Raw genomic sequence first — 14527 nt, 5'->3', positions numbered from 1 at the left:
ACCAGCCTCCGCATTCAACGGATCATCCTCAGCCATTTCCTCCACCTCCAGCGTGATCACACCACCAAACACATCTTCCCCTCCCCTCCCAGCATTCCGAAGGGACCATTCCTCCAAGACACCCTGGTCCACTCCTCAATCACCCCCAACAGCTGCTCCCCTTCCCATGGCACCTTCCTGTGCAAGCGCAGGAGATGCAACACCTGCCCTTTTACCTCCTCCCTTCCCACTGTCCAGGGCCCCAAACACTGCTTCCAGGTGAACAGCGATTTACTTGTACTTCTTGCAATTTAGTATACTGTATTCACTGCTCACGATGTGGTCTCCTCTACACTGGGGAAGACTAAATGCAGATTGGGTGACCGCTTTGCGGAACACTTCCGTTCAGTCCATAAGCGTGACCCCGAGCCTCCGGTCACATTCATTCTCCGCTCCATAAGCTCGAGGAACAGCAGCTCATCTTTCAATTAGGCACTTTACAATCTTCTGGACTCAACATCAAGTTCAACAATTTCAGACCATGTCCTCTGCCCTATTTTTTCACATGGCAACTGTTGATGTTTCTGCCATTCCCATTTACACCTCCTCTTGACTTATCTTTTGTTTCTTTACTTGTCCCATTATCATCTCCTTTTGCTTTGTAGCATCATCCCTTTTGTCATTTAATCTCTCCTGCCTTCCACCCGATCACAGACCTTCCCTTTTGTTCTTTCCTCCCCTTTCCCTGCCTCTGTACCTGCTTAAAATCTGTTACATCTCTAATTTTTTCTAGTTGTGACAAAAGGTCATCGACCCAAAAAGTTAACTGTTTCTCTCTCCAAAGATGCTGCCTGACCTGATGAGTATTTCCAGCATCTGTAGTTATTTGCTTTTGCTTCACTATCTCCTCCTTGAATGCCTCCCACTGCTCTGAAACTGATTTACCTTCAAGTAGCTGTTTCCAGTCCACTTTTGCTAAATCACATCGCAGCTTAGTAAAATTGGCCTTTCCCCAATTGAGAACTTCTACTCCTGCTCGATTTTGTCCTTTTCCAATAACTACACTAAATCTAACTGAATTATGATCAGTACCACCAAAATGCTCTCCCACTGATACCACTTAAATACATTAAACCCTACCTTCCTCTCTCCACAGATGTTCATAGAATCATAGGAACTTGCAGCACAGGAGGAGGCCATTCAGCCCATCGTGCCTATGCTGGCTCTTTGAAAGAGCAGTTGTGCTCAGTCCCACAGCCCCGCTCTTTGTCCGTAACCCTGTCAGTTCCTCATCCTCAAGGACCCATCCAACTCCCTTTTAAAATTATTGATGGAATCAGCTTCCGCCACCTTTTCAGAAAGAGTGTTCCCGATCCCGACAACTCAGTGAAAACATTTCTCCTCCTCGCCCCTCTACATCTGTTGCCAATGATTTTGAACCTGACCTCTGGTTATTGACCCACTCGCCAGAGCGAATAGTCTTTCTCCATCTACTCGATCAAAATCTCTCATCATCTCGAAAACCTCGATTAGGTCACCTTCTCTGTTCCAAGGAGAACAGTCTGAACTTTTCCAAACTCTCCTCATAACTGAAGTCCCTCAGTCCTGGTAACATCCTGATAAACCTCCTCTGTACCCTTTCTAAAGCCCTTGCATCTTTCCTGACGTGTGGGGCCCAGAATTGTCCACAATACTCCAGCTGAGGCCTAAGAACATAAGAACATAAGAAATAGGAGCAGGAGTAGGCCAATCGGCCCCTCGAGCCTGCTCCGCCATTCAATAAGATCATGGCTGATCTGATCCTAACCGCCAATCTACTATCACAGAACCATCTCCTGAATCTAACAGAATTAGACACACGAATTAGGAGCAGGATCAGGCTACACGGCCCCTGGGCCCGCTCCGTTACCCACAGGGCCATGACCAATCCGAACCTAGACTCATGTCCAAATTCCTGCCCGCTCCCCGTAACCCTTAATTCCCTTTACTTCTAGGAAACTGTCTATTTCTGTTTTAAATTTATGTAATGATGCAGCTTCTACAGCTTTTTGGGGCAGCATATTCCATGGACCTACCACCCTCTGAGTGAAGTAGTTCCTCCTCATCTCAGTTTTGAAAGAGCAGCCCCTTATTCTAAGACTATGCCCCCTAGTTCTAGTTTCACCCATCATCGGGAACATCCTCCCCGCATCCACCCGATCCAACCCCTTCACAATCTTATATGTTTCAATAAGATCGCCTCTCATTCTTCTGAACTCCAATGAGTAGAGTCCCAATCTACTCAACCTCTCCTCATATGTCCATCCCCTCATCCCCGGGACTAACCGAGTGAACCTTCTTTGTACTGCCTAACCAGTGATTTATAAGGTTCTAGCATGATCTCTGCTTTTATATTCTATTCCTCTATTTATAAACTCAAATAACCCATATTTAACCACATTAACTTGTTGTTCCACCTTTAAGGATGTGTGTATATGGACACCAAGGTCTCTCTGCTCATCTACACTTTTCAAAATCTTGCTCTTTCCATATTCCTCCCAAAGTGCATCACTTCACACTTCTTTGCATTGAACTCCATCTGCTGAGCTTCTGCCCATTTCACCATCCTGTGTCAGCCTGAAGCCTCTATCCTCATCATGATCAACAACTTTGCCAAGTTTCGAATCATCTGCAAACTTTATAATGCTACTCCCTACACCCGAGTCTAGGTTGTTTATAAAAATGGAAAAGAGCAATGGACCCAAAACTGACCCTTAGGAAACATCATTGCAAACTACCTCCCAGTCTGAAAAACATCCATCCACCACCACCCTTTGCTTCTAGTCACTGAGCCAATTTTGTATCCATACTGCCACTTTCCCCTTAGTTCCATGGACTTCCATCTTATTAATAAGCCTCCTGCGTGGCACCTAGTTGAATGCCTTCCAAAAGCCCATAAATACATCTACTGCACTACCTCGATCAACCTTCTGTTACCTCAAAGAATTCAATCAAGTTAGTCAGGCACGATTTACCTTTAACAAATCCATGCTGACTCTCCTTAATTAACCCATGCCTTTCCAAATGAAAGTTTCTCTTTCGCGGGCTTTCTTTGCAGAGGCTGGTGTCGGCAGCAGTGAGACCGGAGACCCAGTGAGTATTTAAACTCACTTTTGAGGGCTTTCTTTGCAGAGGCTTGCCAATCTCAGACTGGCGGCAGCGTTCCAGAGCCACGTCACGATTCAAAACGTGACACGGGCAGGAGGGAGCAGCTGATTGGGTGAGTGCGGCCAGGGAGTTAAGGTTCATAGTTTATAAAGTTTAGAAGGTCTTAATTTTTTTGTGGTTATAGTTTCTAGTGCTAGTAACCAAGGGCCCTTGAGTGTATCATTTAATTGTAGTGTAATTGGTGGTATTGATTTGATTTAAGTTAATTTAAATTAATTGAAGGGCAAGTCATGCCAGGACAGCTCGGTGCCATGGTATGCTCCTCCTGCACTATGTGGGAAATCAGGGACACTTCCTGTGTCTCTGACGACCATGTGTGCAGCAAGTGTATCCAGCTGCAGCTACTGGCAGACCGCATTGCGGCGCTGGAGCTGCGAATGGATACATACTGGAGCATTCGCGATGCTGAGGAAGTCGTGGATAGCACATTTAGGGAGTTGGTCACTGTAATGAAATCTGTTTGTCTTGATCCTGTATTCATTTTGCACTCATGTATATTACCCTCCCCCACTGTGTATAGTTTCACTTCCTCTTTCCCGACTAACCTGGGAGGTTCCAGGTCTTGGCTCTTGGCTCCGCCCCTGACTTCTCTTACATAAAGATCCCAGGATCTGTATGACTCATTCCTGTGAACCAGTCGGCATGTTGAGATGTTAGCTCTGATCTTAGTGATTAAAAGCCAACTTGTTTAAGTCTATAACTTCTAGTTTTGTGGTTATTGAAGGCCCATCAGTCACATCGCAGGTAAAGGCTGCACAGGCAGGAAGGAAATGGGTGACCGCCAGGCAGAGTAGTAGGCGCAGGCAGGTAGTGCAGGGGTCCCCTGTGGCCATCCCCCTCTCAAAACAGATATACCGCTTTGGATATTGTTGGGGGGGGGGGGGGGGATGGCTCATCGGGGGAAGACAGCAGCAGCCAACTTCCTGGCACCGTGGGTGGTTCTGCTGCACAGGACAGGAGGAAAAAGAGTGGGAGAGCTATAATAAATAGGGGATTCTATTGTAAGGGGAATAGATAGGCGTTTCTGCGGCTGCAAACGAGACTCCAGGATGGTATGTTGCCTCCCTGGTGCAAGGGTCAAGGATGTCCAGGAGTGGCTGCAGAGCATTCTGGAGGGGGAGGGTGAGCAGCCAGCTGTCGTGGTGCATATAGATACCAACGATATAGGTAAAAACTGGACGAGGTCCTAAATGCTGAATATAGTGAGTTAGGAGGTAAATTAAAAGACAGGACCTCAAAAGGTAGTAATCTCAGGATTGCTACCAGTGCCACGTGCTAGTCAGAGTAGAAATAGAAGGATATTTCAGATGAATACGTGGCTAGAGGAATGGTGCAAGGGAGAGGGATTCAAATTCCTGGGACATTGGAACCGGTTCTGGGGGAGGTGGGACCAGTACAAACTGGACGGTTTGCACCTGGGCAGGATCGGGACCGATGTCCTGGGGGAGTGTTTGCTGGTGCTGTTGGGGAGGGTTTAAACTAAAATGACAGGGGGTTGGGAACCTGTGCAGGGAGACAGAGGAATGGGAAACAAGGATAGAAGCAAAAGACAGGAAGGAGAAAAGCAAAAAAGTGGCAGGCAGAGAAGTCAAGGGTTTAAATCAAACATGGCCACAGTAAATAATAGTTCTAAAAGGTCTAAGAGTGTTAAAAAAACAAGCCTGAAGGCTGTGTGTCTTAATGCGAGGAGCATTCGTAATAAGGTGGATGAATTAGCTGCGCAAATAGATGTAAACGGATATGATATAATTGGGATTACGGAGACATGGCTCCAGGGTGACCAAGGCTGGGAACTCAACATCCAGGGGTATTCAATATTCAGGAAAGACAGGCAAAAAGGAAAAGGAGTTGGGGTAGCATTGCTAGTTAAAAAGAGGAGATTAACACAATAGTAAGGAAGGATATTAGCTTTGATGATCTGGAATCTGTATGGGTAGAGCTGAGAAATACCAAGGGGCAGAAAATGTTAGTGGGAGTTGTATACAGACCCCCAAACAGTAATGCCGAGGTTGGGGATGGCATTAAACGGGAAATTAGAGACGCGTGCAATAAGGGCACAACAGTTATCATGGGTGACTTTAATCTACATATAGATTGGGCTAACCAAATTAGTAACAATACTGTGGAGGAAGAATTCCTAGAGTGTATACAGGATGGTTTCCTGGACCAATATGTCGAGGAACCAACTAGAGATCAGGCCATCTTAGACTGGGTATTATGTAATGAGAAAGGATTAATTAGCAATCTTGTTGTGCGAGGCCCCTTGGGACGGAGCGATCATAATATGCTAGAATTCTTCATTAAGATGGAGAGTGAAGTATTTGACTCAGCGACTAGGGTCCTGAATTTAAATAAAGGAAGCTACGATGGTATGAGGCGCGAGTTGGGTAGGATGGATTGGGGAATGTTACTTAAAGGGTTGACGGTGGATAGGCAATGGCAAACATTTAAAGATCGCATGGATGAACTACGTAATTTGTTCATCCCTGTTCGGCATAAAAAACAAAAAAGGTGACTCAACCGTGGCTAACGAGGGAAATCAGGGATAGCATAAGATCCAAGGAGAGGACATATAAATTGGCCAGAAAAAGCAGCAAACCTGAGGATTGGGAGCAGTTTAGGATTCAGCAAAGGAGGACAAAGGGATTAATTAAGAGGGGGAAAATAGAGTATGAGAGTAAGCTTTCAGGGAACATAAAAACTGACTGTAAAAGCTTCTATAGGATATGTGAAGAGAAAAAGATTGGTGAAGTCAAGCATAGGTCCCTTGCAGTCAGAATCAGGGGAATTTATAATGGGGAACAAAGAAATGGCAGACCAATTAAATACATACTTCGGTTCTGTCTTCACAAAGGAGGACACAAATAACCTCCCAGGGATGTCAGGGAACATAGGGTCTAATGAGAGGGAGGAACTGAATGAAATCAGTATTTGTAGGGAAATGGTGTTAAGGAAATTGACGGGATTGAAGGCCGATCAATCCCCAGGGTCTGATAATCTACATCCTAGGGTACTTAAGGAAGTGGCCTTAGAAATAGTAGATGCATTGCTGGTCATCTTCCAAAATTCTATAGATTCTGGAACAGTTCCCATAGATTGGAGGGTAGCTAATGTTACCCCACTATTCAAAAAAGGTGGTAGAGAGAAAATGGGGAATTATAGACCGGTAAGCCGGACATCGGTAGTGGGGAAAATGCTAGAGTCCATTATAAAAGATGTAATAGCAGAGCACTTGGAAAACAGTGACAGGATCGGACAAAATCAACATGGATTTACAAAAAGGTAAATCGTGCTTGACAATCTACTGGAATTTTTTGAGGATGTAACTGGTAGAATAGATAAGGGAGAACCAGTGGATGTGGTGTATTTGGACTTTCAGAAGGCTTTCGAAAAGGTCTCGCATAAGAGATTAGCGTGTAAAGTTAAAGCACATGGGATTGGGGGCAAGGTACTGACTTGGATAGAGAGAACTGGCTGGCAGACAGGAAGCAAAGAGTTGGAATAAACGGCTCTTTTTCCGAGTGGCAGGCAGTGACTAGTGGGGTACCGCATGGATCAGTGCTCGGACCCCAGCTATTCACAATATATATTAATGATCTGGACGAGGGAACTAGATGTAATATCTCCAAGTTTGCAGACGACACAATGCTGGGTGTGTGCTGTGAGGAGGATGCCGAGAAACTCCAGTATGATTTGGACAGGTTGGGTGATTGGGTAGATGCATGGCAGATGCAGTATAATGTGGATAAATGCGAGGTTATTCACTTTGGTGGCAAAAATAGGAAGGCAGATTATTATCTGAACAATAGATTGGGGGAAGGGGAAGTGCAACGAGACCTGGGTGTCCTTGTGCGCCAGTCGCTGAAGGTAAGCATGCAGGTGCAGCAGGCGGTTAAGAAGGCAAATGGTATGTTGGCCTTCGTAGCGAGAGGATTCGAGTACAGGAACAAGGATGTCTTGCTACAGTTGTACAGGGCCTTGGTGAGACCACACCTTGAGTATTGTGTGCAGTTTTGGTCGCCTTATCTGAGGAAGGATGTTCTTGCCATGGAGGGAGTGCAGCGAAGATTCACCAGACTGATACCTGGGATGGCAGGAATGACGTATGAGAGATTGGGTCGATTGGGCTTGTGCTCGCTGGAGTTTAGAAGAATGAGAGGAGATCTCATTGAAACTTATAAAATTCTAATAGGACTAGACAGACTAGATGCAGGAAGGATGTTCCTGATGGCGGGGGAGTCCAGAACCAGGGGTCACAGTCTAAGGATAAGGGGTAAGCCATTTAGGACAGAGAAGAGAAGGAATTTCTTGACCCAGAGAGTGGTGAACCTGAAGGCAGTAGAGGCCAATTCATTAAATATATTCAAGAAGGAGTTAGATATATTTCTTAAAGGCCAAAGGGATCAAGGGATATGGGGAGAAGGCAGGGACAGGGTACTGAGTTTGGATGATCAGCCATGATCTCATTGAATGGCGGAGCAGGCTCGAGGGGCCGAATGGCCTACTCCTGCTCCTATCTTCTATGTTTCTATGTTCTGTCCCTGAAAATGGTTTCCAATAACTTCCCGACCACCAATGTTAAGCTGACTGGCCTGTAATTTCCTGGTACATCCCTCTCCCGTTCCTTGAATAGTGGAACAACATTAGCAACCCTCCCGTCCTCTGGTACTACTCCTGAATCCAATGAGGACTGAAAGATTGTGATCAACGCCTCTGCTATTTCTACCTTTGTTTCTCTCAGGAACCTAGGATGCATTCCATCTGGACCAGGTGACTTACCAACTTTCAGCAATGTTGCCTGACCTGCTGTGTTTCCAACATTTTCTGTTTTCATATAAAATGACACTGCTCCATTAAACAAAACACAAGGTCCCTACCTCTGAGTTCAGGCCAGATTCTGTTCTTCCAAGTGTCGACACACACAACAATAATCAGACTGAATGCAATTAGGAATAGCAGCCTCAGCGAGGTTAGTGCCAGAAACCTGCCAGAGAAAACAAAAATGAAAATGAAAGCAGCTTACTGAACTGTAATCAGTTCCTGAATACCAGGCCACCAGTTGCATTTCTGCAGCATTCCCCACATATGGAGCTATATCTCAAGTGGTGGATCAGAACTGGACACCGAGCAGGAGGGAAAAGGGTGATCATACAGAAAGGTCCTGAAGGTTTTCAGGGGAGGAAGTTACTCAGGGCAAAGAACACTTGAGATGCAATGAATTTGTCTGTAAGATCACAGACTTCTAACACTCGACAGCAACTTACACCACACTTTCGGCTGAGGGGTAGCATCTGGAGTTCACGTATCAAATTCCCACCATCCGCCACAGGACCAACAATTTGATTGAACGCCTGAAACCAAGCTTCTGCACCTTGGCTCATCGACAGATCAAAGGACCTGTCTACATTCTCCCAATCAAAGGACCGGTCTACATTCTCCCAATCAAAGGACCTGTCTACATTCTCCCAATCAAAGGACCGGTCTACATTCTCCCAATCAAAGGACCTGTCTACATTCTCCCAATCAAAGGATCGGTCTACATTCTCCCAATCAAAGGACCTGTCTACATTCTCCCAATCAAAGGACCGGTCTACATTCTCCCAATCAAAGGACCTGTCTACATTCTCCCAATCAAAGGACCGGTCTACATTCTCCCAATCAAAGGACCTGTCTACATTCTCCCAATCAAAGGATCGGTCTACATTCTCCCAATCAAAGGACCTGTCTACATTCTCCCAATCAAAGGACCGGTCTACATTCTCCCAATCAAAGGACCTGTCTACATTCTCCCAATCAAAGGACCGGTCTACATTCTCCCAATCAAAGGACCGGTCTACATTCTCCCAATCAAAGGACCGGTCTACATTCTCCCAATCAAAGGACCTGTCTACATTCTCCCAATCAAAGGACCGGTCTACATTCTCCCAATCAAAGGACCTGTCTACATTCTCCCAATCAAAGGACCTGTCTACATTCTCCCAATCAAAGGACCTGTCTACATTCTCCCAATCAAAGGACTTGTCTACATTCTCCCAATAACTGGACTACAGCATTTGAAGTTTAGTCAAGGGAAGTCAATTTCCATCTCAACTCGGTCATCCATACAAATATAGATGTTTCCTCATGACACAGAGTACAATAACTTGCTCTTGTGTAGTGACTAAAACAAAATCAGATTGGGATCGGGATAATGGACACTAAGCGGTGACGAAAGATTTATCAAAGAGATGGATTTTGAGGATGTTTTTGAAGTAAGAGAAAGGTGGAAAGGCAGAGGGGTTTAGGGAGAAAATTCTCGAGGGTAGGACCCAGGTGTGACAAGAGTGGGGCAGGGCCTGAGGAGTGCACGAACGGCTGGAGTTAGAGGAATGGAGAGTCCAAGTGGGAATATAGGGTTGGAGGTGATTGCAGAAACAGGTTGGGGTAAGGCCATGGAGGGATTTAAAGAGGAGGATGAGGATTTTAAACTTGAGGCATTGGGGGTGGACAGCCAAGGTAGGTCAGTGAAGATTGGGATGATGGGTGAGCAAGACAGTCTTTTGAAGAAGTTCAGCTTGGGATCGAACACAATGCGGAGTTTGCGAACAGTCTGGTTAAGCTGGAGTGTGTGGCCAGGGAGGGGGTGAAATCAGTAGTAAAGAAACAGAACCCAAAGACCATGACAATCCAACAGTACTGAGGCAATAAAGGAGCTGAGAGAGGTGGTGAAGTGGTAGAGCTGGATTTAACGGAGCTGTTCCCCACATCAATGGATGCTGTTGCCAAGAGACAGCACATAGCTGAGGAAGAGGGGGGAAGTCAGGGATAGACGGCTGGGGAACTCAGGACGAAAACACTGTGCGTAACAACATCAAGCTCCATTTAGAACGTCCATGCGTTTTGCCTTGACTACTCTGTCTGGATCATTACTCCAAATATGTAGCACTCTAAATAAAGAAGCTCTCCCACATCTGTATTAAATTACTTTTCACTCATTTAAATTTGTGTCTTCAAATCCTACCTTTCTGGTTTAATTTGAATAATCTGGGTTATCTTTATATTCCCCTTGAACTAGGTGCGTCAGTCTCTGCTCACTCAGTCCCACAGCAGCACGGGTTGGGCTGGGAACTGATCGATTCTGTTGCAAACTATGAGAAAGACCAAAGATGACTCTTGATGAATCGTGGTCCTTTCCCATAGGAAAGAATCGTGGGATAGACCACTAACTATCCTAGCACCATGACACAACACAGCCCACAAGTTCCAGGTTCAATCCTTGGTCTGTGCAGAGATAGATCATTGCAGCTGCAGAACAGCAAGGACACCACAATAGACACATTTTATCATTGTGCCTCCTGCGATTAGAGAACAAGATGAGTCATCGAGCCTCGGGATCGGACAGGAGAACTTTCACCCCATTGTTCTGGGCTGGATCGAAAGCCTGCCATGGTGGACTAGACTTGTGTTGTATATTCAGGATATGATCAGTACTTACATTCAGACAAAACTTTTGTTTTCAAGATTTTAATACAATACACAGGAGTACTGCTCAGATTGGAGATGGGATGCAAGTGAAAGAGATCCCAGGGTACAGCATGGTAGGTTTGTTTGGGTATAGGGAGCATGATATTGAAAGCTATAAAAAGCATTTTGGGTTTTATAAATAGGAGCATAGAGTACAAGGGTAAAGGAATATTGATAAATTTGTTCAAAACACTCATTAGGTTACAGATACAGTGCTGTCTGTAGGTTTGAGCACCCCATTACGGAAAGGAGATTAAAACCAGAGAGGGGGTCGTGTAGTTTCACCAGGCTGATGCCAGGGATGGGAGACGATAGTTATGGGCAGAGGCTTGAGATACTGGGATTATTTCCATTGGAGCAGGGCAACCTAAAATGAGATTTATTAGGAGGTTTTTAAAATTAAGATTTTTGATACAATAATAGGGAAAGACTATTTCCTCTGGTTGGGTGCGAGTGATGAGAGGAAATCAATTAAAAATTGTCTCTAACTGAAGAAAGGTTGGGAGAAATGTCTTTATGCACTACTGTTGGAGCAGGGAATGCTTTAGCACAGGGACTGGTCGAGGCAGAGACCATTGCATCTTTTAAGGGAAAATTAGATAAATATTTAAAGCAGCAGGAGATCCAGGGCTCTGGGAACTTAGTTTTGGATTGGTCTCTCAATGAGGCACCACAAACAAGATGGGACAAATAACCTCCTTCCCTGCTGTAAACTTCTAAGGAGATTTTAGAAAGAAAAATTTCTTCATTTGCACGTCATCAGACAGAGACTGGGGCTTCAAAACTTCAGGATGGTGGTTTTACACTGCAACAGCCACAGGGTGGCAGAATCTAGGGTGGAACCCAGATCTGGAGGAGTTTGGCCCCTTTCAGCCTTGTTGGAAATTTTGGCACTTTTGGTGATGGGAAAAGAAGTGTCTTGTATTAAAGTAAGATTTTCTCTACAAGTCACATTTAAAGGTAGCCGCACAATGCACCGAACCTGCCTGAACCCCCAGATGTCCAAGCCATCCTGTGACCAATACTAATAAACGCACAGATAAACGTCTACTTCTAGATGATTAGTAAGGGGAGAGAAGGGCGCGGGGGGGGAGAGAAGGGCGCGGGGGGGGGGGAGAGAAGGGCGCGGGGGGGGGGGGGAGAGAAGGGCGCGGGGGGGGGGAGAGAAGGGCACGGGGGGGGGAGAGAAGGGCACGGGGGGGGGAGAGAAGGGCACGGGGGGGGAGAGAAGGGCACGGGGGGGGAGAGAAGGGCACGGGGGGGGAGAGAAGGGCACGGGGGGGGGAGAGAAGGGCACGGGGGGGGGAGAGAAGGGCACGGGGGGGGAGAGAAGGGCACGGGGGGGAGAGAAGGGCACGGGGGGGGGAGAGAAGGGCACGGGGGGGGAGAGAAGGGCACGGGGGGGGAGAGAAGGGCACGGGGGGGGAGAGAAGGGCACGGGGGGGGAGAGAAGGGCACGGGGGGGAGAGAAGCACGGGGGGGAGAGAAGGGCACGGGGGGGGAGAGAAGGGCACGGGGGGGGAGAGAAGGGCACGGGGGGGGAGAGAAGGGCACGGGGGGGAGAGAAGGGCACGGGGGGGGAGAGAAGGGCACGGGGGGGGAGAGAAGGGCACGGGGGGGGAGAGAAGGGCACGGGGGGGGAGAGAAGGGCACGGGGGGGGAGAGAAGGGCACGGGGGGGGAGAGAAGGGCACGGGGGGGGAGAGAAGGGCACGGGGGGGGAGAGAAGGGCACGGGGGGGGAGAGAAGGGCACGGGGGGGGAGAGAAGGGCACGGGGGGGGAGAGAAGGGCACGGGGGGGGAGAGAAGGGCACGGGGGGGGAGAGAAGGGCACGGGGGGGGAGAGAAGGGCACGGGGGGGGAGAGAAGGGCACGGGGGGGGAGAGAAGGGCACGGGGGGGGAGAGAAGGGCACGGGGGGGGAGAGAAGGGCACGGGGGGGGAGAGAAGGGCACGGGGGGGGAGAGAAGGGCACGGGGGGGGAGAGAAGGGCACGGGGGGGGAGAGAAGGGCACGGGGGGGGAGAGAAGGGCACGGGGGGGGAGAGAAGGGCACGGGGGGGGAGAGAAGGGCACGGGGGGGGAGAGAAGGGCACGGGGGGGGAGAGAAGGGCACGGGGGGGGAGAGAAGGGCACGGGGGGGGAGAGAAGGGCACGGGGGGGGGAGAGAAGGGCACGGGGGGGGAGAGAAGGGCACGGGGGGGGAGAGAAGGGCACGGGGGGGGAGAGAAGGGCACGGGGGGGGAGAGAAGGGCACGGGGGGGGAGAGAAGGGCACGGGGGGGGGAGAGAAGGGCACGGGGGGGGAGAGAAGGGCACGGGGGGGGAGAGAAGGGCACGGGGGGGGAGAGAAGGGCACGGGGGGGGGAGAGAAGGGCACGGGGGGGGAGAGAAGGGCACGGGGGGGGAGAGAAGGGCACGGGGGGGGAGAGAAGGGCACGGGGGGGGAGAGAAGGGCACGGGGGGGGAGAGAAGGGCACGGGGGGGGAGAGAAGGGCACGGGGGGGGGAGAGAAGGGCACGGGGGGGGGAGAGAAGGGCACGGGGGGGGAGAGAAGGGCACGGGGGGGGAGAGAAGGGCACGGGGGGGGAGAGAAGGGCACGGGGGGGGAGAGAAGGGCACGGGGGGGAGAGAAGGGCACGGGGGGGGAGAGAAGGGCACGGGGGGGGAGAGAAGGGCACGGGGGGGGAGAGAAGGGCACGGGGGGGGAGAGAAGGGCACGGGGGGGGAGAGAAGGGCACGGGGGGGGAGAGAAGGGCACGGGGGGGGAGAGAAGGGCACGGGGGGGGAGAGAAGGGCACGGGGGGGGAGAGAAGGGCACGGGGGGGGAGAGAAGGGCACGGGGGGGGAGAGAAGGGCACGGGGGGGGAGAGAAGGGCACGGGGGGGGAGAGAAGGGCACGGGGGGGGAGAGAAGGGCACGGGGGGGAGAGAAGGGCACGGGGGGGGAGAGAAGGGCACGGGGGGGGAGAGAAGGGCACGGGGGGGGAGAGAAGGGCACGGGGGGGGAGAGAAGGGCACGGGGGGGGAGAGAAGGGCACGGGGGGGGAGAGAAGGGCACGGGGGGGGGAGAGAAGGGCACGGGGGGGGAGAGAAGGGCACGGGGGGGGAGAGAAGGGCACGGGGGGGGAGAGAAGGGCACGGGGGGGGAGAGAAGGGCACGGGGGGGGAGAGAAGGGCACGGGGGGGGAGAGAAGGGCACGGGGGGGGAGAGAAGGGCACGGGGGGGGAGAGAAGGGCACGGGGGGGGAGAGAAGGGCACGGGGGGGGAGAGAAGGGCACGGGGGGGGAGAGAAGGGCACGGGGGGGGAGAGAAGGGCACGGGGGGGGAGAGAAGGGCACGGGGGGGGAGAGAAGGGCACGGGGGGGGAGAGAAGGGCACGGGGGGGGAGAGAAGGGCACGGGGGGGGAGAGAAGGGCACGGGGGGGGAGAGAAGGGCACGGGGGGGGAGAGAAGGGCACGGGGGGGGAGAGAAGGGCACGGGGGGGGAGAGAAGGGCACGGGGGGGGGAGAGAAGGGCACGGGGGGGGAGAGAAGGGCACGGGGGGGGAGAGAAGGGCACGGGGGGGGAGAGAAGGGCACGGGGGGGGGAGAGAAGGGCACGGGGGGGAGAGAAGGGCACGGGGGGGGAGAGAAGGGCACGGGGGGGGAGAGAAGGGCACGGGGGGGGAGAGAAGGGCACGGGGGGGGAGAGAAGGGCACGGGGGGGGAGAGAAGGGCACGGGGGGGGAGAGAAGGGCACGGGGGGGGAGAGAAGGGCACGGGGGGGGGAGAGAAGGGCACGGGGGGGGGAGAGAAGGGCACGGGGGGGGAGAGAAGGGCACGGGGGGGGAGAGAAGGGC

At 50.9% G+C, this 14527-nt stretch overlaps 1 protein-coding gene across 1 annotated transcript in view; it reads right to left on the bottom strand.

Annotated features, from left to right (window-relative positions):
- The window catches only part of retreg3 (reticulophagy regulator family member 3), a 37587-nt gene that overhangs the window by 15342 nt on the left and 7718 nt on the right, over positions 1-14527 (bottom strand). The window contains exon 3 of the mRNA XM_085966007.1: positions 8064-8170. Coding sequence (XP_085822133.1) covers positions 8064-8170 — 107 coding nt within the window. The remainder of the gene's footprint in view (positions 1-8063; positions 8171-14527) is intronic.

This window comes from Somniosus microcephalus, chromosome 24 (genome assembly GCF_052327205.1).
Source record: "Somniosus microcephalus isolate GS21.2 chromosome 24, FLI_Smic_1.0, whole genome shotgun sequence".
Classification (NCBI taxonomy): Eukaryota; Metazoa; Chordata; class Chondrichthyes; order Squaliformes; family Somniosidae; genus Somniosus; species Somniosus microcephalus.
This window is presented reverse-complemented; position numbering and strand designations above follow the sequence as displayed.